The sequence below is a fragment of the Schistocerca americana genome, chromosome 3 (genome assembly GCF_021461395.2).
Source record: "Schistocerca americana isolate TAMUIC-IGC-003095 chromosome 3, iqSchAmer2.1, whole genome shotgun sequence".
NCBI lineage: Eukaryota > Metazoa > Arthropoda > Insecta > Orthoptera > Acrididae > Schistocerca > Schistocerca americana.
Genome location: NC_060121.1, coordinates 444,587,356 through 444,612,159, shown reverse-complemented (window position 1 = coordinate 444,612,159; position 24,804 = coordinate 444,587,356). Strand labels below are relative to the sequence as shown.

Sequence of the window (24,804 nt, the reverse complement as noted above, 5' to 3'; positions counted from 1 at the left end):
ACTAGAATAACAGAGATACAGTACAATAAACTTAGTTTCCGTGCGGACAACAGGGGGCTAAGACCAATGTTGTTTAAATCGAATCAGTCCTCCGTGTTATCCAATGCATACATTGAGAAAGCACCACAGGAAAACAAGAAGAAATATGGAAAGGGAATATAGCTTCACACATAAGAAATAAAAATAAAAACTTTAAGACTCTGAAGGCAGTAGATCTGTTTTGCTATTTGCGGAGGAAAGTTACTGACAAAGGCAGAAGTAAAGAGGAAAAGGTGAGAGCTTTTTAAACATCTAATATGATTTGAAGGATTAGCAAATCTTTTTTGAGATTATTTTTTTGGGGCGTAGCCTTGTGTGGAAGTGAAACGTGGACGTTAAACGGTAGATACAAGAAGGAAATAACACTTGAAATGAATTTCTACAAAAGAGTGTTGCAGATTAGAGGGGCGGATTGGATAACTAATGAAGAGGTATTGTGCCGGTGTGTTTTCTCTCCGGCACTTTTGAATTCGCACCGTAGACATCGATTGAATAGTTCCTTTGCCTTAGCTTTGTAAGAATTTCTTATTGATTAAAGACAGCAATACAAGATATGCAAATTTTGTTTTATAAAAAGAAAGGTATTTAAATTCTTGACCTTTAATCTATTGTTTGGCATACAAATTACGAGATATGCGAATTTTGTTTTATAAAAAGTCATGCATTTAAATTCTTCTCCATTAGTTTGTTGCCTTTTCATTCATTATTTCTCCTGCCTTGGAGAAAACCTTCTCTGCAGGAAATGATGTCGCAGGGCAGCACATAGCCACTAAATATTTAACACACAACGTACTATTAGATTTTACCCGATTTTCTAATACAAAAGCATGATGGAATATTACAGATTTTTTAAAATATTGACGTAGGTCAATCATGGAATCACTGACTGGTGTAATGACATCGACGTTACACTGTTACTGATTTCAAACTGATAGACGTATCAATAGACGTATTAGCACTGCCCACGGATGCTTCTGTTTCAGGTATTATTCTTGGTGTTGATGCAGTGATAACAGCATACTCTTTTTGAAGTAATTGTACAGCGTTGTCTGCCTCTTGAAATGTCCTGAAACAAAGGCTTTCTTTCTTTCTTTTTTTTTTTTTTTAAAAAAAACCTTGGATCTAATAAGGTCGCAAGCATATTAACAGTCCCTGTGTGAAATGATTTCAGTCTTTCACTGACTGATTAAATCAAGGAATCCAGAACACTTCGTGCTTCATTAGTCGTTAAGGTGCTTTCCAAGTCTGTCAACTTTGCAGAAATACCTCGTATAAGAGGTATAATTAAGAAAGCAGTGACGTATGGCTCCACAGAGATTGTTGTTGTTGCTACTTCAAAAGATTTAAGAAGCCCTTTTATCTTTTGTATAGCTAAGTAATTTTCTGCTGTGAGGGAAGGCAATGCTTTTGAACTTTCATTGTTTGCAGTCGCAAACTCACTTCGCACTTCCAAAATCCTTTTGAGCACGTAGCATGAGGTGTTCCATTAAGTCAGCAGCTCCTGTATCTGTTTCAGTCCTTTTTGAGCGTTGCGCAGTTTTTCACTGGTTAGTGTAGAGTTGTGAAAGAAACTCAAAATTGCCATCGTTTTCAATAAAATTTTGGAAAATTATTCCACTTTGGAACACCTTTGTACTATTAAATTGATGCAGTAGGCAAAGCGGCGTGAATGTTGAATCCTTAATATTTCGGCAATTTTTTCATTACTGCAGCAATGTCTGTAACCACTACTAGTCTTGTATTCTAGTAAGATCTGATTGATGAGCTGAAAAAAATGTAATTTTAAAATTAACTGCCAATATCTCCGAAATTTTGCATAATATTTTCAAGAAAAAATATTTTTTCATTGTCTTGTTATGTGAAAAATTACTTTCACTCATAAAAAAAATTATTTTCGTAAAAATCGGGCCAACATGTTACTTGTCGATCCTATGTTGAACTTCAGAGTTTTAGAAGCATGGGGAAAGCAGGAAGAGGATGAAGAAGAAGGGGATGAAGGTCACCACAAGTAATAAGTATTCTTTCTTGCTTTCGCTACTGCCTTTATCCGGCATTGGGCGCAAGGTCGGCAGGGTTAAGTACTGATTGAGTGGTGGCCGGATGCCCTTCCTGCCGCCACCCCCTTCCCCCCCCCCCCCCCCCAACCCAAGGACGGAATTAGTGCACCCCAGCCGTCTGCGTCTAGTGTACATCGTGACATCGTGAAATAGTGTGAATGTGTTGCAAATGTCTGCGAGTCGTGTAACTGAGGCGGCACGTGGGGACCAGCCTGGTATTCACCTAGCGAGATGCGGGAAACCGCCTACAAACCACATCCACGCTGGCCGGCACTCTGGCCGCCGTCGTTAATCCGCTGGGCGGATTCGATCGGGGGCCGGCGCGCCTACCCGAGTCCAGGAAGCAGCGCCTTAGCGCTTTCGGCTATCCTGGCGGGTTACCGCGAGTAATAAGTATGCGGAGGTATGGTCTGCCATGCAATGCTGCTACCTTAGGTGTACATATTTGCTGATGAATACAGCAGATAAACTGCACACAGGGGTAAGGAGGGCACAGAAGAGACCAGGGGTGTTCCTCAGTTGAGTTGACACTGCATACGAAATAATAGGGCCATCACTCTACTGTAGTGCTACAGCTGCTGCATAGCTGAGGTGAACAGCACTCGTGATCTTAATGCAGTCGACGTAAAGTGTGTAGCTTGTAGAAGTTTTCTTGGGGGTTTCGCCGTTCGCCGAATGAAACGCATGCAGCGGTATAAAGGGCACAGTAGTAATGAAGGGTAAAGATAGGTGGGGGAGAGACAGCATTGCTGGCATCTTCTTCCATCATACCGATGTATGCCTATAATACACCCGGGTCGCTCAAAGATGGAACTTGACAGATCCTGATAGACATGTTTCGTCGGCTTCATTGCAATAGCGATACAACAGGTTAAAATAGAAATAAATGGTTGTAGCTCAGTCGTAAGTTGCATTCAGAAGTATCTATTTTTTGATGAAAAATCAAGTTGCCGACCTATTTTCCATCTGCAGCATGCTGCAAATCCGTAAACAACAGCTTAAATTCCCACTGAAAAATTCCAGTTCGGTTAATATGGCCAAATTCACAACTTGCTTTGGTTAGCCTTTTTTGGCAAAAGATGTGAAATGATATTGACACCATTTTATAAGCATCAGAAGTTTTAATTCTGTTCCGACTCGCTAACACAATGGAAGAACTTTCGTATAAATCACACACCAAAGCGCGTGGTTCATATACTCGGAAGACAGCAACACAGTATTGCCACGACCAGTTGATTTGGTGATGCTGAATTAATTTTGGTTTAGACAGTGTTGGGGTTCGCGTTCGTTTCTCACTTATTACTCTTGTTACGGTGCTCGCTTATTTCCAAGTCCGTGTCGATCTTAGTGCTGAGTTTTCACTCAGACGGCGCTTTGGCGTTAGGCGGTTGTTTCCGTGTGTGATCGCTGGCCGGAGCTTAGCTGGAGGCGTGTGAGGAGGTAAGAGGTGGCTGCCTTGGCGTGAAGACAGTTCGGCTCGGCTGGGGTTGTTTGCGTCTGGACGCCGAGTGGGGCCCGATGGGAAGACCTGACCGTGGTTTTGCGGTTAATAGTGTGGACAGCGGCGTGGTGTGCCGTTTAACTTGATTCGCAGGGGGAGCAAAATCTCGCCTGTTGTAGTTTGTCGAGCCTGAGTTTCAAATACCTTCTATGTGCGGCGGGATGTCATTTCATCCTCCTGTCTCTCCGTCGCTGGGATTGCTATCCTCGTTTGCCGTCCCATGGATGTATATCGATGGGGTACGCTGCTCTCCGTACTCTACTAGACGCTGGTGATGGAAGTGCGTCGTTCAGCGGCGCGTTAGTCTGGGTGCTTTATGTTTGATCTTCAAGTGCACGGTCTTCGAGCGGCACTCCTTAGAATTTGCCTTGCGCAGTTAGATTGGAGTTTATTTTGTCTTGTGGTGCTTCCGCTTTCCGTTAACGAAGTTTAAGCTTGATCCGGCACTCCGTACGACGCTTGGGACCTCAGCAGGCGGGTCGGAGCCACCTTCGCGACTAAACGGAGGCCTTTGGACTAAGAGGTCTTGTGTTTCGCATATTGTTCATAAATTGTTGTTTTGGTATTAAGTTGGCTGAGGTTTCTTATGGATTTCCCGGCATTTGGTCTGTTGTCCGGCACGGGCTAGGTCTCGTTATTTTAAAAGTCGGTCCTTGTTTTGGCTTAGTACGATTTGGGTTTACTGCCTGGTGGTTCTGGTAGTACGCCGGGTCGCTGTTGTTGTGTTGCATTTTGTATGGGACTGTGTGCTCGGAGCCGTGGAGTACCATTTGTGTGAACTGCTTCACTGGGGAGTACTTATCGGGCCATTCTTGTCCTCTAGTGTATGAAATGACTTTATTATTAATTTAAAGTAATATTATCACTTAAATGATTTAATTCTTGTTGCGTTAATTGCATCTTGGGTACTGAGAAATTTAGTAGTGTAATTACGGAAGATTTAATAGTGGAACATGCCCCTTTACCTGTTTCGTAATATGTTAATTACCGAAAGACCTTAAGCTCATAGTCATATGATGCGATTTTCTTAAATTATTGTATTTTTATGTCACGTTATTGTATTTTTTTTAATTTGCTGATCACTGGTGTACTGCTCCAAGTATTAAAGTGTTTCATGGAGCTGTTACTTGGGTGGAACGCGCGGAACCGCAACGGAGAGAGTAGCTGCGTGCCTTACGTGTCCGTTGTTGGCGCGGCCTGGTGTCCGTTGTTTGTTTTGGTGCACCTGAGTTAGTATTGTGTTGGCTCCTCCCTTGCGGCCCCATCGTGTTCTTCTCATAAACATTTCCTTCAAGGCACTTTAGTTAATTTTATACTAGTATTATTTTAATTTCTTACATTGGTAAAATTGTGCGGCCTTCATTATGCACACTGTTTGTCATAGCGGAGTTGATGTGCCATTGTAATTTCTTAAAGTCCATTGTGTGTGCCCTTCGTAATACATATTGTTTGTCATAATAGATTTGAGTATGGCAATTATAATGTCTTATAATTGATGTGCGTGTGTAATGGTGCAATAAATGGATGATTGTTATTTCTATTTTTGGCGCCCTTCATGCCTCCTTTCTTGTCCCTATTGGTACGCTATCCTTGTACTTGTGTTGGTAAGCCACAACAGCTCTGTTATGGCACAAACTTGAAATGAACCTCTCAAATGTAAAAAAAGAAAAAAAATGAAATGATCGTATGGCATTGTTGGCCGGATGGCCCCATGGGGGGGGGGGGGGAGTTCGACCGACGTATTACAAGTCCTCTTTAGTTGACGCCACTTCGAAGACTTGCGATCGGTGATGATGGACACACAACACTCAGTCTCCTGCCGGGAATCGAACCCAGGCACCGTGCGTGGCACGCGGTAACGCTACCGCTTCGCTACGGAAGGCGGACTCTCAAATCTTAACCTTAGGCGATCTGATATAAATGGCGCGCGGCAGTATCAATTACAGAGACAAATGTGTTACTTATTTGTAGTAATAAATAAGAAAATAAATTTAGCCTGTTGAAACGCAATCATTCAATAGTATTTTTAGGTTGGCAGTGTGTGTAGACAGAACACAAATGACAGGACGTCTTAGGATTTCTATCGGCAAGAGGGGTGGGGGTGGGGGAAATGAAGCTGCCAAGAAAAACTTTACAAGCTATGCCGACATGACTTGTACCGACATGTACCGATCACAAGGATGAACCGAAACTCAGCATGGCATTGACAAGTTAAAGAAGGAAACATTTTAAAAAATGTTACTTACGAGTGCCATAGATTCTGCCATGTGATGACGTGCTATTTTTGTCACTAACTAATTTTTCATCCATTACAAAGTGGCAAGTCAGTGCCAGTATGCCTTCATTTGCGTTGCTTGTCTACATGTCCGTTGTAACACTCAAAAAATTACATTTTGCAAGGTCTTTTTTCTAGCTTATTTTTAATCTCCTCATATAGTTTAAGAGTAGTATTACCTGACAACTCATACCTAAGGCATAAACAAATTTATTCAAACCTTGATGGTCGGAAGTTCTGTATGGCAGCATGTCGATAGCGATCGTTTGTGCATTGAGAGAATCAAGTTCTTTCTTTAGTTTAGAACTGGCGTCTTATAACTGACTTTTGCTAGAACAATTTCTTATAGAGCTTCTCGATTTTTTGGTTGCACCTTTTGCACTTGATCTAGCTCACTAGTTGATCCCTCACCCTTCAGTTCTATTGCTGATCCATGGTTCTCTAGTTTTTCATCATGCTTTACTTCTGCCAGTATCTCGTCTCCTACCTTCCAAACTTTACAGAAGCTCTCCTGCGAACCTTGCAGAACTAGCACTCCTGAAAGTAAAGCTGTGAGTACCGGGCGTGAGTCGTGCTTCGGTAGCTCAGATGGTAGAGCACTTGCCCGCGAAAGGCAAAGGTCCCGAGTTCGAGTCTCGGTCGGGCACACAGTTTTAATCTGCCAGGAAGTTTCATATCAGCGCACACTCCGCTGCAGAGTGAAAATCTCATTCTGGAAACATCCCCCAGGCTGTGGCTAAGCCATGTCTCCACAGTATCCTTTCTTTCAGGAGTGCTAGTTCTGCAAGGTTCGCAGGAGAGCTTCTGTAAAGTTTGGAAGGTAGGAGACGAGATACTGGCAGAAGTAAAGCTGTGAGTACCGGGCGTGTGTCGTGCTTCGGTAGCTCAGATGGTAGAGCACTTGCCAGTGAAAGGCAAAGGTCCCGAGTTCGAGTCCCGGTCGGGCACGCAGTTTTAATCTGCCAGGAAGTTTAACGAAAAATTCTATTTATGGACTTCTCAAAAAAAAACAAGGCAATCTTGGAAGCGCTGGATTTCCTCGACCGATATAAACTATCGGTGGCGGGCGGGAAGTACTGACCATTTCATGTCTGTAGCGTTCGGAACAGATCGTGGCGACTGTCCTCTTAGTCTCACTGCTGCCAATTAGAGCGATTCAACAGTTGTGGCACTGTAGATACGTCGAAGAACAATCCTGTGGCAGTGTGTCGTTTAAACTACGAAGTGAGTGACGAAGAAACTATTTTAGGCACATTGAGGTCATCTCCTACGATACCCCGAAGAGCTAGAAGCTCTAGGGGCAGCATTCTTCCTCGTGACGCTCGGAAAATTATTAATCAGGTCTCAGAATGCTGTAAGGTCGAAAAAAAATAATGGTCAGCTAATTCACCTCCTTCGCCAGTTTCAAACAAGGGGTTTCATCATTAATGGGCAAGAGCTTAAGAAATATCTAGAGGATTAGGAGCTTTTACAAAACCATTACCGGACATGCGCAGTCAACTCTTGGCAAAATGAAGTTAGTTTTGTCTCACATCGGTTGAAACATTCACATTTCGCCCGAACTTCTTATCAATGTGCACTGCAGTACTGTGAATGCAGATAGCATCTAAATAAAGCTGTACATTTTAATGATTATGCCCAGCCACTACACAAATAAAAATCTTGAGGCTCAACATGTTATGCTTTCATTATACTCAATTTGCGGGAACTATTGTGTACCCGAGAGAACAAGCTCCACTAATTGAACACAAAACGGGCAACCAACATATGAACGACGTTTGTGCTTCTACAAAAACGAAATGACACAGGGGTTTTAGGATCGCTTCGTTGTTTTTTGTTTTCGAATCACCTTATCCATCGAGTCCTCCCTCCGGCATGGGTGTGTGCGTTGTTCTTAGTATAAGTTAGTTTAAGTAGAGTGTTAGTCTAGGGACCGATGACCTCAGCAGTTTGGTCCCTTAGGAAATCATGAAAATTTGAACAAACGCTTGAAAAATCATTAAAATGTCATTTTTCCCACTAATAACTGCGTTGTATCAAAACAGCCTTATTTACTTTTGTCTTCTTTGCTACAAATACGAGGGTTGGAACTTAAATAGTGGCAACTGTTTATTCACAACCGATACAAAAGAGTTGCATGTTTGCACCTGTTACTGTCCTTCAAAGTAGTCACCAGCGTTGTGTAGAACCCGTTGCCAGCGATGTGGATGGCGTAGTATACCGTTAGCAGAGCCTGTTCTGTTGATGGTGCGAATGGAGCGGTTTAGTTATGGTGATCCTCGTGTACGACTGTGATGGTGTTCTACTAACGCATTACGTTCCTCCACGCAGACCATCAATGCACAGTATTACTGTTCGTTTTTGGAGCATCACCGGCGACCAGCTTTGCGAAAGAAGCGGCGACACTTCCTGCGCAACCCACCCTTCATTTTGCAAGACAATGCGCGGGTGCATACAGCGCAAGCTGTGGCTGCTCTGTTCGGTCGATGGGACTGGGAAGTACTGTACCATCCACCATAACCCCCCCCCCCCCCCCCCACTTAAGTCCTTGTGACTTTGATTTGATTCCGAAGATGGAGGCATCACTTCGTGACATTCACTTCAGAACTGTTCCGGAGATTCGACAGGCAGTAGACCAATTCTGCTAACAGTATACTACGCGTTCCACATGGCTGGCAACGGGTTCTGCACAACACTGGTGACTACTTTGAAGGACAGTAAAAGGTGCAAACATGTAACTCTTTTGAATCGGTTGTGAATTAATAGTTGCCACTATTTAAGTTTCAACCCTCGTAAGTATGCTCACACATTCGAAGATGACCCTCCACATAATGCGCATTCATGAATCCATGTTATTTACGTGTGTAATTTTTACCATAAGCATTTGACCGGTACGAGATGCTCGTGATTGCGACTTGTCGTCACTGGAAGAGAAACAAGAAAATTCCCTCTGACACGTCCCCTCTCCCACACCGGCCAGTCTATTAACAACATACGTTCATAAACAGCATAGACTGGCTAAGGCGCCACAATGTTTGATGTTGACTAAATACCAACATGCAATCTACTGGCCCCTTGCACTCCATACGTCATGGAAGTAATGGAATCCGACAGTTTTTCGCGTGTCAGTTAAAGAAGAATTGTACTATAAACGATATGATTGTCGATAGTAAAATCAGACTACCGATTGTGACAATAGTTCAGATGCTATCGATTAATCGTTAGTTTATCGACGTTTGAGTATTACCACTGTCGACGGCGTGTCGCGAGATGTGGAGTGTTGTCTGGGAGGCTCTCAGTGACATGTCGTCCGTGATTAAGAGCGGTGGCGACGTTGAGTTTTGGCGTTTGCCATAGTACTGATACTCTGATTCCGCAGGTCGTGGTCGTAAGTCAGAAGCCCGAAACTGGAAAATGATTTCATCGTTTGCATAGTTTAATCGCAGCTGCTTGATATGTTTACGGTGTAATCAGTCGTTTAGTGGTGCTGTTGGCTCTGAGTGTTCGCTGGTGTGATTGAAGATCGTTACACCGTTCTCGGTGAAGTTGTTAGTGGTGTTTTTAATTTACCGAGTTACGATTCAGTCACCGCTCACATTCATTTACACAAAGATAAGCACCGTATGGCACACCGTCTCGAAGGATAACCATGCTTTACGTTGCTGCTGTGTATATACAGTAAGGACTGACTGCAACAAAAAGGTTAGTCGGTGTCAAATTGGTTTTGTTTGCGATGGAGTTTTCATTAACTCTTGGTTCAGTTAATTGAGCGTCAAAGCCGTGTGTTACTGCGTTTGTGAACACCTACAAGCTAAATTGCCTTTATGTCTTTGACTTCCTCTACTTGGTCGTTTTCTGGAATTGATTGTTTAAGTCTTGCAGAACGTAGTCACTTTATTTCAGTCTGGTTATGAGCCAGCGGATTTTGTAGTGCGGAAGGATTAGTACGGTTGTGAATTATGAAGTTACAGTTATCGCATTGATGTTTTGTTATATTTTAAATAGACCTATCGGTGGTATTTGAATAGTGTTTTACGGCAGTAGCTTATTTTATTGATTTCTCGGGGGATTTACTCTAAGCTCTGTTACTAATTTGCGAAGGCAGCTTTGGTTATTTTTAAGGACATCTATTAATTGACAGTCCAGTTATTCTTTTTAAAATTTGGTTGGCGGTGTCATTATTTCAGCTTCTAATTGGCTGACTAGCTTTCATCACATTTATTGGTGAGTGATGATGGGCCCGATGCATCTGTAATTTTAGAGCCTGTTCTCCTTCTCCCTACGCATACGTAGTAACTGATTTGATTGAAGGTAAGATCTTATTAAATATGCTGAGATTTCAATTGGAGTGCTTTAAAGGGCAAATGAAATTGCTATTAGTGGATTTGCTTTAGTTAATCCGGGATTAACGACCGTTTTATCGATTTATGGTGATAGTTTCAGGCTTCCCCTGGACAGTAAGTTGGAGATTCTGCCGTGTCTGATACTCCGTGAGCAGGATGGCAAAGACGCCTTCCCGTATCACATGCAACAGATGGATATCACACGCCAATCACCGTCAAGGACATCTCTTCTGTATGAATTTTTAATTAATAAATCAGAATCAAATTAACCTCGTCACAATTAATATTCAGCCCTCCACTCCCATCATATAGCCGTATCCCGGTTAGATACTGAATCAAATTGGGGAAAAAAGTTGCCGCACAACGAAACTAAAAGAACGGATTGGATGATAGCAGACGTCACACCCTGTGACGTCAGGGAATAGTCTGTTTGGTTATGGAGGGAAGATTGGGTGGTGTAAACAGTACAGAGAAATAAATGCTTGACTACAGTAATCAGGTTCAAGTGTATGTCAAGTAGCTATGCAGAGATGAAAGGCTTCCAAAGGATGTGCTACTTAGGTGAGTCGCATCGAATCACTCTTACGACTACAACAACAGCAACACGTTTAATTTATCATAATTTATAAAGATTAATTCTGACGACAGTAGTTACAAGATGCTTAATGCCGGTCCTAAAAACTTTTGCGAACATTCAGCTCGACCTGCTGGCTATCGAGTTGCGCAGTGGTAAGACAATGGACTCACTTTCGAGAGTGATTCAGTACCCCATATGGACATTTAGATTCAGGTGTCTCTTGATATCATTAATTTAGTTAAGGCAAATTACTGGTTGGCTCATCAAAAATGATCGGCCGATTTCTTTCCTCAGTCTTCTCCATCCCGAGATTGGCTCCATCTCTAATGATATCGCCGTTACCCTTAAAGTGAATCGCTGTCTTCCTCCCTTGCTCTCTCTTTGTTGCTGGTATTATAACTGTAAGTTGCACAACAAGTTACTGTGCCATTTCTGCCATTGGAGAACGTTGTACCCCTGTTGAGACCATTATTCAATTTCTTTCTTCCCCTACAGTTTTGTGGTTGGTTATTTGATTAAACCTCATTGACATTTATGTATGCAGACTGAAGCGACGAATGAAAATGTGCACCAAGGCCGCTTCAGTCTGCATATATACATCACAGATCTTTGAGACTTGAAAAAGTCTCTGGAACAATATTGATTATTAACATTTGTTATGGTCACCCGCCGGAACGTCCCTTATCAGTCAATGGATCACAATTAGTTGGCGTTTAAGTCCCCACCCCAATCTCCTATGTACTCTTAGTCTCACCTAAATTTATATCTGAATCGCAAAGTAAGCCACGAGATGTTGATGACCCGGAAGTAGTTTCTAGAAATATAGGAGCTGTTAAAAGAAAAAGCAGCTGGTATTTCAGATTTCATTTCATGAAACCAAATTCGTTTCACGTGTGGACGCAAAGTAGTAATAAGAGAACTTATCAGCACTGAAAGAGTCGACAGCTTTAAGTATCTTGGGACGATTGTATAGATCACAGAGAAACCAGCAAAATCGTTCGAGGCGAGATAGCTGTTTCTTTGGTAGATTACACAGCTTTTAGTGAAAAAAAAAAAAAAAAAAGAATCATGCCGTAATAACGGGCAATAGTTGGAATAAATCAAGAAACGCAGGCTTCAATTCTGTGAATGCCTTTAAAGAATGGGAGGGTTTGATGTTTGAGTTTGGAGAATGCTTGGAAAACTTTACCTGCCATAATGTGTGGTGTCAGCAGTGAAGCACAAAAGAAGTGATATTACGGTATGACGGTGTCTTTTTTCGCAGTTGGGTTTAGTCCCCGTTTTGCTCTGAAGCAAACACTATATGCGGAAGGACATGAACAAATTTTACAATATTGTGTACTGCCTGCAGCACAGGAATATTTCAGATACAAAGATTGTCCTTATGAGCATGACAACGCATTCTGCATAAAGCAGAATCTAAGGCGCAATGGTTTGTGGACAGTATCATTCAAATGACTCAAATGGCTCTAAGCACTAAAGCAGAATCTATAATGCAATGGTTTGTGGACAGTATCATTCAAATGGCTTTAAGCACCATGGGACTTAACATATGAGGTCATCAGTCCCCTAGACATAGAACTACTTAAACCTAACTAACCTAAGGACCTCACACACATCAATGCCCGAGGCAGGATTTGAACCTGCGACCGTAGCAGCAGCGCAGTTCTGGACTGAAGCGCATAGAACCACTCTGCCACAGCGGCCGGTGGACAATATCATTCCTGAAATGAAAGCTCTCATACAAACCCTTTAGGATGACTTAGAACGTGAACTTCGCTCCAGACTCCAAAGTCCAATATTACTTCTCTATTTACTGCCCTTCAAGAGGAATGCGTTGACGTTCCTCCATACATATTTAGACACCTCTTTGGAAGTGTTTCCAGCAGAGTTAAAGCCATCATAAAGGCGAAGCGTGGACATACAGCAGGTTAATGTCCACTAATAGGTGTCTGGATACTTTGGACCATATGCTGCATTCACGAAAAACTGTTGCATTTCCGAGTAGGAGGAAAGGCATACATTATCCAAATATAGCACAAATATTGCTTAACATGATTTCTGCTGGCTTACACCAAATACTTGTAGACGTTTCAACAGAGCGCCTTCAACGACAGATTATGGTAATGTGTACTAAAGCAGAGGTTGTAGAATGTGTTCTGCAGCAAGAGAAACAGAAAGTAGTTGGCGACCTCAGTTTTCTTCCTACCTTTTACTCCCACAATCCCACACTGTACCATTCCGTTGTTCTCTTCAGACAACTGAAAAAGCCGGAATATACTTCACGTGATAATTAATCTTTGCTTCACGCTCCCTTTTCATCGTTTGTACTCGGGTGTCTCTGAGATGTTTGTGTACTGTCGTTACTTTTTACAGTGGAGATGACGGATTCTAGTCACTCCTATAGCATGAACATGTGAAAGCACTGTTTCTGTGTGTACCGTTCAGGTTGCCAGAATATAATTAAACGACAACAACAACAACAACAACAACAAAACACACACACACACACACACACACACACACACACACACACACACACACACACCATCATATATTCGTCTTGGCTTTTTATGCACTATGGTCTCCAACTGTTTATACTTATATTCTAATGACAGGATGCTGATGATCCTACCTCTTCCATTTGTGCAATATTTAATCGTTTATTTATCTACTTTTAGTATTTTTTGACTATAGAAACTATCCTCATGATATTACCATAGACGCATTGTTGATATGTTCTTCCATTGTGCTAAAAGAAATAACTGAATATAATTTCGTTAGTTGTTCGCTTTCAGAATATCTATCAGAAGTTATGGTTTAATGGGAAACGACATGTTCAATAATTCGAGCTACACCAATTGCACCCCACACTCCTGTTTTTACACCATCCAGAAATTCTTGATAAGGCTTTCCACACCTTTAACGTCGGTTCTTCTGAGAGTTCGTTTTCCAATAAATGTAGCCGTGATTCATCGAAGACAATAAAAGAGAATTTAAAAAATCGACCCACCCATCATGCACCGACCATCTGCGATACTGAAGTCGAGCAACAGTATCTGAATTGGCCAGTCGATGGAATTTGTGACGTTTCAAAAGGAAATAGTATTATGTGAAGTGTCATCACAGTGGTCTGTTTCGTCTTACCCGTATTGTCGCAGTGGCCGGATTATAATTAAGACGTATTGAATGTGTGTTTGATGCTATTATTCTATGTTGCTTATATGTGTCCTTTCGAACCACATTTATAGTGTACCAATGTTGATGCGTGGCTGAAATTCGAATGTTAGCTGCGAAGATGCTATTTACTTTGCGCAGACTGCAGCTGGCCACGAGAAGAAGAGTCAAAGGAAATCTAAAAATTGAATCAATTGTTAGAAGTATTACATTTGTTTAGTAATTTGTTCCTAAAACGTATTACAGGCGATTAAAATAGTCGTGGTGTTCTTGGGTAAGAGTCAGCAAAGAAGAGCCTGACTGAACTGGGTACAGGTGACATGTGAATAATTATTGCTAGCATATGGGAGTCAACCCCAGCGAATAGCAGTACTTGCAGTGTGGAGTGAATTTTTTTTTTTTTTTTTTTTTTTTTTTACAAATACTGATAAACTTGAAATACTCAAGGATAGATATTGCGAGTTTCCGCTAGAGAACTCTAAGTAAATGGTTAACGTGGTGATTGTTTGAGGCAACGAAACATATTTGGTTGTTTGATAGTGAGGAGAGGGTAAAATATTTATTAGAAGCGAGAGTTGTGACAAACTGTGCGATCAGACCATGGTTAATGATTCGTGACTATAAATGGGGATCACTTGCTGATCAGGATGGTTCTCAAAATTCGTATTATTGTCCCAGTCCGCCAACTCATTTATGGCTGGGTGTTGCGATAACTGTTTGGCGAACGAATTTGGTACAATCCGATAGAATTGAATGTTCGACGTGGAGAGTTGTAGAATTCTGCAGTCACTGAGCGAATAGAGTGGAACGTTATTTTTTATTGGTTTTAGTTTTGCGAAATAGGAACTCAACTGGCGATGATTGACATTTCGCTGGCATTAATGAATTCTGGATTGAGATAAATGATTTGGTCATACAGTGTGAATTTGGCCCACTCATTGCCAAAATCTTATTTTAAAAGTCTATTAATAATTGATTGGAACCATTTAATTATGCATGGCAGGGCTTTATCATTACTGACTTTTTTTGTGACAAGTGACTTCTAATGTAGGAAAAGATGGAGGGTCGCGATCAGCCAACGCCTGAACAGGTTTAATTTTGCTCCTGTTATTTAGATGCCATGGCTTAAGGTGGTGATGGCACATAGGTTTTTTGCTTATATTTTTTTAAATGTTGACCTGCTTTATTTTGGGTTAGAATTTGCTGTCACTTGCCCACTATCATCGACTTCTTCTGTATACAAAAGTAACTAAAGTAAAAGGGTGTTAAACTTAAAAAAAGAAGTTCTGGCTCTTAGTTTAAAAAAAAATTGAAATTATTACTATAACAGAAAGAATAGCAGAAGACCATTTCTGCCCTGTAAGAAAGCAAGGGTATCTGTGTTTGAGTGGAAATAACAAAATGCATTAATGAAGATAGGACTGGCTGTTACCAGGCAGAGATGTTCTTTGATACTAGTATTTAAGTGTGAGAAGTAATTAAAGTTCGAAGATTTCGTAATTTAGCATCAGGTCTCATATAATTTTATCAGAAAATAATTAATAACCAAAGTCTAACAACTTTCAGAGCAGTTCTGTTTACCTTAAAGATAGGAAACTGCGTGAATAAAACATACAGTCAGTAGCGAGAGAATATTACATCGCTGACTGAGTCACCAGTTACATTTCTGGATATTAATTTATCGCCAAATACAACTTACAAAAATTGGGCTTCTTTAATAAACCAGTAACGTAAATCATTATTTACCTAATAACTAATGATAACAAAGTATCGTAAGTGGTAGGTGATTGCTAGCCTTGTGATTAGTTAAGAGGTACGCTGAGTCTACGACATTTTAACGCAGACAACGATGATAAAATGAATCAACGGCGTATGTAGACGCATTTTCTGATAGTAGTTATTTCGAAGGTTTATTTATTGAAAAGATATAGTATGATTAGGAAATTTGTTGAAATACACAACGTTTGCCAGATAAATTCAAATACCTACTGTGACGTTTTCGTTGTGTTAATAGCGACGGTGTAATGCGCGTAGCCTTGTTCATTATATGCAGAGAATTCGTTTTAATTAGTGATTATTATAATGGTACGCGTAACGTGTTTAAAGTTATAAAAGTAGCGTGTACACTGATTTACTGGCTTTAACTGTAGCATTGGACTCTTTTCCAAACTTGCGATTTTACGGGTACAAACAAAGCGTGCAAGAACTGATATCTCTAATCACTGCTGGTTGAGATGCGGGTGCGTAAATGACTGTTTGTACAACTTTAATAACCTAATAAACAAAATCGTCTTCAGCTGGAACTGAGTAACCTTAGATGAATAATAAGGGCATTTGCACAGTAATAATTTCGTCGTGTGTAGCAATTATTAGCACCCTGCGGCACATACGAGGTACCATAAACTCTGCTACTTAAATTATAAGTGGTATTTGTTGTAATAATAAGGGCATTTGCACAGTAATAATGGGTAGCTCTGAGGGATGAAGTAGTGAAAGCAGCAGACGATCAAGTAGGTAAAAATACGAGGGCTAATAGAAATCCTTGGGTAACAGAAAAAGTATTGAATTTAATTGATGAAAGGAGAAAATATAAAAATACAGTAAATGAAGCAGGCAAAAAGGAATACAAACGTCTCAAAAATGAGATCGACAGGAAGTGCAAAATGGCTAAGCAGGGATGGCTAGAGGACAAATGTAAGGATGTAGAGGCTTGTCTCACTAGGGGTAAGATAGATACTGCCTACAGGAAAATTAAACAGACCTTTGGAGAGAAGAGAACCACTTGTATGAATATCAAGAGCTCAGATGGCAACCCAGTTCTAAGCAAAGAAGGGAAGGCAGAAAGGTGGAAGGAGTATATAGAGGGCTTATACAAGGGCGATGTACTTGACGACAATATTATGGAAATGGAAAAGGATGTAGATGAAGATGAAATCGGAGATACGATACTGCGTGAAGAGTTTGACAGAGCACTGAAAGACCTGAGTCGAAACAAGGCCCCGGGAGTAGACAACATTCCATTAGAACTACTGACGGCCTAGGGAGAGCCAGTCCTGACAAAACTCTACCATCTGGTGAGCAAGATGTATGAGACAGGTGAAATACCCTCAGACTTCAAGAAGAATATAATAATTCCAATCCCAAAGAAAGCTGGTGTTGACAGATGTGAAAATTACCGAACTATCAGTTTAATAAGTCAGAGCTGCAAAATACTAACGCGAATTCTTTACAGACGAATGGAAAAACTGGTAGAAGCGGACCTCGGGGAAGATCAGTGTGGATTCCGTAGAAATGTTGGAACACGTGAGGCAATACTAACCTTACGACTTATCTTAGAAGAAAGATTAAGAAAAGGCAAACCTACGTTTCTAGCATTTGTAGAATTAGAGAAATCTTTTGACAATGTTGACTGGAATACTCTCTTTCACATTCTAAAGGTGGCAGGGGTAAAATACAGGGAGCGAAAGGCTATTTACAATTTGTACAGAAACCAGATGGCAGTTATAAGAGTCGAGGGGCATGAATGGGAAGCAGTGGTTGGGAAAGGAGTGAGACAGGGTTGTAGCCTATCCCCGATGTTATTCAATCTGTATATTCAGCAAGCAGTAAGGGAAACAAAAGAAAAATTCGGAGTAGGTATTAAAATTCATGGAGAAGAAGTAAAAACTTTGAGGTTCGCCGATGACATTGTAATTCTGTCAGAGACAGCAAAGGACTTGGAAGAGCAGTTGAATGGAATGGACAGTGTCTTGAAAGGAGGATATAAGATGAACATCAACAAAAGCAAAACGAGGATAATGGAATGTAGTCAAATTAAATCGGGTGATGCTGAGGGAAATAGATTAGGAAATGAGACACTTAAAGTAGTAAAGGAGTTTTGCTATTTAGGGAGTAAAATAACTGATGATGGTCGAAGTAGAGAGGATATAAAATGTAGACTGGCAATGGCAAGGAAGTCGTTTCTGAAGAAGAGAAATTTGTTAACATCGAGTATAGATTTAAGTGTCAGGAAGTCGTTTCTGAAAGTATTTGTATGGAGTGTAGCCATGTATGGAAGTGAAACATGGACGATAACTAGTATGGACAAGAAGAGAATAGAAGCTTTCGAAATGTGGTGCTACAGAAGAATGCTGAAGATAGGGTGGGTAGATCACGTAACTAATGAGGAGGTATTGAATAGGATTGGGGAGAAGAGAAGTTTGTGGCACAACTTGACTAGAAGAAGGGATCGGTTGGTAGGACATGTTTTAAGGCATCAAGGGATCACAAATTTAGCATTGGAGGGCAGCGTGGAGGGTAAAAATCGTAGAGGGAGACCAAGAGATGAATACACTAAGCAGATTCAGAAGGGTGTAGGTTGCAGTAGGTACTGGGAGATGAAGGGGCTTGCACAGGATAGAGTAGCATGGAGAGCTGCATCAAACCAGTGTCAGGACTGAAGACCACAACAACAACAAGCTTATACTGAGATAAGGTTTATGTAATTAATTACTTTTTAAAGATAACTGCTGCCAGCATTCTATTCCAGATAAATCAGGAGAAGAAGTGGTTACCGACTAAGATACTACAGAGATTGTACAGAATGTGTTGGCAGCTTACACTATATCTTTACTTACAGTAGAGCGCAAGAAGTGACGTTGTCTGCCAAAATTGTCACTTATGCACATTAACACGTGGAGCAAAGACATTTTACTACACGAATACGTAAGTGTTGTTCCGTCACAGTACAAATTCCTTTACTTTGTGGGGCTTCAATTTTTTTTTTGTGTAGGCCGCTCCTATTATGTCTAGTTCGGCTAAAGCCGATCGATACACTGCCTGCCGAAGTAGGGGAAACAGATAAGCGCGTATGCTTTGGAGCCTTGCAGGTGCGAGGCACTCATTTGCGCACAGGCTGCAGCTTGCGATACGCAGTCAATATTTTCAATTGCAACGAGTCCTACGGATTCATTTGCTTTATTTGCTCGCGGGAGCAAACCGTTTAGCTGGAATGAAGTTATCTGTGTTGATTATAATCAAAGTTGTCGATTACAATCCATTATCACGTTCCCCAACGTAAATCTTTTTCATTTGATCTGTGGAAAGAATGCCTCATTGCTATGTGTGATTTTTAACTGCAAACTGGATGCCAGCATTATTTTATCAGCAATTCAATCACGCAAATTTACAGTTCCACAGCTAAATCGATGACCATCAATGACATTCAATATATGATTAGCATTTTAACTTTCGTTGTTCGTAACCATATTCAATCGCTGCGGAAATACTTGGTCACTCTTATGTATATAGCATACACTTTCTCCGTAGAAAACACGGAAAATCGATAGCTAAAAAAGAAACTGCAATTCCAAATGCATTCCAATGCATACTGGGCCCATTGCTGCCGCTGTGTTGTGATGGTGGGAACGGACGTCGCTCACGAGAATGCAGTGCTCTGACATGCGGTATCCGGCGCTTTCCTTCTCACTATTGGTTCCCCCACAGTGCTGGGTATAGGACTGCGCCGTACATAAAACACCCTGTTCAGTTTCATATAAATAATTAGACATATAGTTACTTTAAAATCTTTTTCCTGTTTCTTGAGTTGTTTCAGGGGCGTAAAAGCCATGTCTTGTGTACAACGTAGATCATTTTCAGTGTTTGATTCCATACAATTATACATAAAGGGCAAAGAAATTTGAATAATACACTATCAGGGACAATGAAAAATCTGAACTAACGAAAACAGCCCAGGACAAAGAACAGGTGATGAACTACACCAAGAGGACGGTATTGGATTGGAGGAGACACAAGAAGCATTAGAGCAGATGAAAAACAGAGAAGCAGCAGGACCCGACAGCATTAAATGGAATTTATCAGATGTGGAGGATTAATGTTAGAACTGTTGCATTTATTAAATGAATGTTGGTGTTGTGTACATAGTTCCGCGTAGTCAGCACGTACACAACTTTCCCACTAGAGCGCGCCCCGCTAAGTACAACAGCGCAGGCGCAGAGCTCGTCCGTCTCCGCACTACGACATGGCGCTGCCTTAGAGATGGACCAATCTGCTTAATATGTAATGCAGCCAATCAGATTGCTGCTAACGTAGAACCCATTCTCCTCACGGATCACACTCGCGTAGTGATACCTGAACGCTCAAGGTATTATAACGAGTGTACAGACCTCCGATTAGTCAGTCTGCATTTGTCTGCACTAGTCCACAGTAGTCTGTACGAGTCTGCATTAGTCTGTACCAGTCTGTAGTCAAGTTTCAGTCTGTACCTAATAAGATTATCATATTCCTGTACATAGCCATGAAGATAAATGTATAGACACTTTGTCAAGTATCAGAGATACGTGAGAATAAGATTAACGTACTAAGACCAACGGAACTTCAGATTGTCAATTGTAAATAGCATCCAGAATCAAGTTACATAAGGTTTATTCTTGTTACTATTTTAATAAATGCGTGTGAAAATTAATCCAGTTTTGTTTAAAGTTGGTCACCGTCAATCTGCTACTCTAAGCGTGCAAGTGGCATTTCTATCGTCTGACCTAACGGCAGAAGATAAACACGCCACGATAAGGCCACGAGACATATTGCTGACACCCGCCTACTTCGTTAGAGCGACAAGTCAAATAATCTGATGGTGTGTGTACCGAAGGTCTTACAGTACGCACACCACAGTTGGTAAATGAAGATGATACATGCGGCGCAAATAATATCACTCTATTAAAAAGGCACTAGAAGTGATTGTGGAAATTATAGGGGAAAATATCTGTTGAACACTGGAAAAAGTTGTAGCCACAAGTAATTAAAAACATCCTTAAAAGAAAAGCCTGACGCCCTCTTCCTAGATGGACAAAGTGGTTTTAGAAAAGGACGATCATGCAGTGATAATATTGCAATAGTGCGGCAGATAACTGAAAAGAGACGAGAAAATTATTTGGAATCTCATATTGCATTTGTAGACTGTGAGAAAGCCTTCTATAGAGTGAATAGGTATACGCTGGGAGTATAATGGAAAATAATTTAATGCAAATGATAAAAAAGTTTCTGTTTAAATAAAGTTTTAATTAATGCAGGCAAAGCGGGCACAGAACCAATAGCAGTTAACATAGTACAACAAGGGTGCAGTCTCACACCGACTTGTATATGCAGGGTGCCCCAGCTAACTTTGCCATCTCATGCCATGGGGTCAAAAAATGTATCCACTGTTTAAAAGTCCATAACTGGCAAACTAATTGACGGAGTTGTCTCATCTTTGGTAGTGTAATAGTTTGTAGTTCCGGCAATCGTCACAGAAGCGTTGTATTGCGTTGTTTTGTTTTGTCAGATGACAGTCGCCAGACGGTCACTGTTTTGTTCTTAGTTGAACATAGTTACTCGAATAAACATGGCTGGCGCAAGGCTTACATTCGATGAAAGGAAGTCAGTTTGGAAGTGGTATTTTAAGTACGAAAACATTAATGAGGTTCAACGGCAATAGCGAAATGAGTATCAAGGAAAGCCACCGACACGTTTAACGATTAGTCGCATTCGAGACAAATTTTAAGCCGAAAGCTGTGTTAAAGATGTACACAAACAACGATCTGGACGATCTGTGACAGTAACAAGTCCAGCTATCTCCCGTCGTGTGTTACAACAATTCACTCGCGCACCACAGAAGTCTGTCAGACAGTGTGCCCGTGAAACTGGAGTGAGTCGCTCAAGTGTTCGGCGAATTTTGAAGACAGGAAAGTGGAAGTGCTACATCCCACGATTGCTACACGCAATGAACGAGGACGACCCAGATCGTAGAATGGAGTACTGCGAGTGGTTTACGAACATAGTGCGCAACGATGAAGAGTTTGCAGAGATGATTGTGTGGTCTGATGAGGCACAGTTCAAACTCAATGGTACAGTAAATCGCCACAATTGCATCTACTGGGCCGCCGAACATCCTAACGTCCATATAGACAAAGCCGTGAATTTGTCAGGAGTAAATGTGTGGTGTGAGTTGTCTTCCGGTGCTTGACTGGGCCATTCCTCTTTGACGGCACATTTACCGGTGAAGTGTACCTTCAGAAGCTTCAGACATACATTTTACCTGTTATCCCAGACTTGTATGGAGACGGAAGAGTTTACTTTCAACAAGATGGTGCCCAGCCCATTACCAAAATCGTGTTAGGGCGTATCGCGACGAAAATCTACCAGGAAGATGGATAGGCCGTAGAGGTGCTGTGGAGTATCCACCACGTTCCCCACACCTAACTCCTCTGGACTTTTAGCTGTGTGGAACACTAAAGGACGTCGTTTATCGACAACAGCCACGCACATTGCATGAACTTCGAGAATCCATCGTACATTCATGTGCAAATATCCAACTGAACACGTTGCAGTCAGTAGTTCGTGCTGCAGTTCGGCGGCATAGTTTGTGTGTGGATGTTAATGGTGACCATTTCGAACACCTACAGTGATATCTTTAAGTTGACTTTAAGCTACACTTTAATCTAAAATGAGACAACTCCGTCAATTAGTTTGCAAGTTATGGACTTTTAAACAGTGGATAAATTTTTTTGAACCCCTCTGTATTTCTGAAATGAAACAAATGTGAAAAACGTAATTGGCCAGTCACGCATCTTTGTCAGGGGTTCACACAGTGGGAAGGAATGTACAATCCTACAATCCCTACAAGTGAACTAATATCACTTTCAGCACAAAAGTTACGCTTTTTTAAATGGCAGATTTTTTTTTTTTTTTTGGAAAGATGATGTACAATTAGTGATAACAGACTGTTTCACTGCTCTGAATCCTATACCTCCGGAATATTTAGATTAGACTGTAAATAATGGAAACGGCGTCACAGTTTATGCTTTAATGCTCTAACGCCGTTAGGCGGGTTGCCTGCATTGACCTGACTCCTGTTGTAGGATTGCAGCAGATATTGTGAAGCCGTTGCTATCCTTCAAAGACTAACTATTTCAAAAGATATGATGTTTACAAGAGAGAAAACAAATCTGCCATCGCGAATTGTACCTCTGGTTTTCATTTCTGTAGAGAAAACATACATGTGCCATAAATAATAAAAAAACTTAACTTTGTCATATTTTTCTGTTTTCCGTCCTTCCCTTAGGTGCTCTTAGTTCGTGGTGGTATGCACCGTCTATGCAACTAAATGAAGACAGTTTGTTTATTGCCAAACGCGTTTCGCTTCTTTTATCTGGGAAGCATCATCGGTGGCCTGAAATACATGTTTCCTTTTATACATACAATAAACGTATTATGTGGTAGTCGTGTTTTCTCTTGTTTTTTAGGTTAGAAGCAACTTTTGTAGCACAAGTTCCGTAATGTGAGCTTATCGTTCGGTGTTACTTACGATTTCCAGCGCTGTTAACTCGTGTGTGGTCCTGGAGATGTATTTGCTAGTTTCCATACGCACCTGGTCGATTTCTGGCGTTCTTTCACCCACATTTCTCACATCGCATGTATCACTTGCACTTCCCATTTTGTGACCAACATATGTGTGTTTCCGATGTGTAGTGTTGCGACTGTTGCTGTGTGTTGGTCTGTCTTTTGTTTGTGTTGTTATTTGGTTTGATTTGTGTGTGTGTGTGTGTGTGTGTGTGTGTGTGTGTATGTGTGTGTGTTTGTGTGTGTGTGTGTGTGTGTATGTATGTGTGTATGTATGTGTGTGTGTGTGTGAGACAGTAAAACAGAGTTGTGACAGAGCTACTAACTACTGTGGGCACAAGACAAATGAACAAGCTTATGGTACTACAAACGTCTCATACCTTGTCATTTCACGAGATACTGCGAATTGGATTGGATTCAAATGAGTACACGAGAACAAAATGTGATCATCAATAACTTCAGGCCGGCACTATGTCTTCTCTACCCTTATTTGACCAAAAAATGGAGACAGATTTAGTCTAACACTAGGATTCAAACAGAGTACCTGCAAAGCTAATGTCTACAGGCTGGAGTTTACTAGTGACATTGACTGCGTAGAAGCTTTAGCAAGAGGTCACACTTATCTTTTAGATACCTTGCTTTTCTTTCTTTGACGCTAGAATTAGGTGCCGCCTGCGGTAATTTGGGAAACGGCAGTAGCTGGAGTGCCTACTCACCGGAGTCGGTGGTCTGCGATGAGATGCCCGTCGGGTGCATCGGCGGCTTCTGGCCGCAGACGACGGCGGCCATCATGCTGCCTGTCTGCGTGGTTCCCGTGACGGCGGGGCTCTTGGCGCTGTACCGCACCTGCAGGCGGAAGCGGAGGGTTGTCAGTCCGCGATACCGCTACTGCCTGCTGTTTTCTTATGTAGCTCTCAATCAAGTGACAATGCAGTTAGTTTTCACTGTATGATATCTACATGTACAAATACCATTCGTGGATATATACTGACTGATAAAAAAGTGAAGCTCTCGGAAGGGTAAGAGCAAATGAAATGAAACTTCTATTCCAGATAGTATGTGATGTTATTTCATTGATTACAAAATCGAGTCATATTTATAAAGATATTAGCAGTATGAGGTGGCTTATCAATATGATGTTGCACAGCCTTTGGCCTGGATGCGTGCACTGTTTAGGTATGGAACGGTATCAGAAAGCCATTGTACTCTCTCCTGAGGGAAGATGGTCTGGAACTGTTGTAGCTAGTCCTTGATACCCGAGGCATTAGCACTGGGACGAAGTTGACGTCTGACCTGGTCGAACACATGGACTACCGGGGACAGATATGACGATCTTGTGTGGCTCCGGTAGTGCCTCAACAATAGGCAGGCTGTTCGTAGAGACACGTTGCATGTGTCGAAGAACATGTCCTGTCGAAAAATAGCATCACAATTCTGTCACATGAGAGATAATACATGAG

The 24,804-nt window shown here is 41.4% G+C and overlaps 1 protein-coding gene across 1 annotated transcript in view; it reads right to left on the bottom strand.

Moving 5' to 3' along the window:
* Positions 1-24,804, bottom strand: part of LOC124606783 (metabotropic glutamate receptor 4-like) — a gene marked incomplete at its 3' end in the record, with an annotated part of 1,427,722 nt that overhangs the window by 5,256 nt on the left and 1,397,662 nt on the right. The window contains exon 14 of the mRNA XM_047138846.1: positions 24,061-24,190. Within this exon, the coding sequence (XP_046994802.1) occupies positions 24,061-24,190 (130 nt within the window). The remainder of the gene's footprint in view (positions 1-24,060; positions 24,191-24,804) is intronic.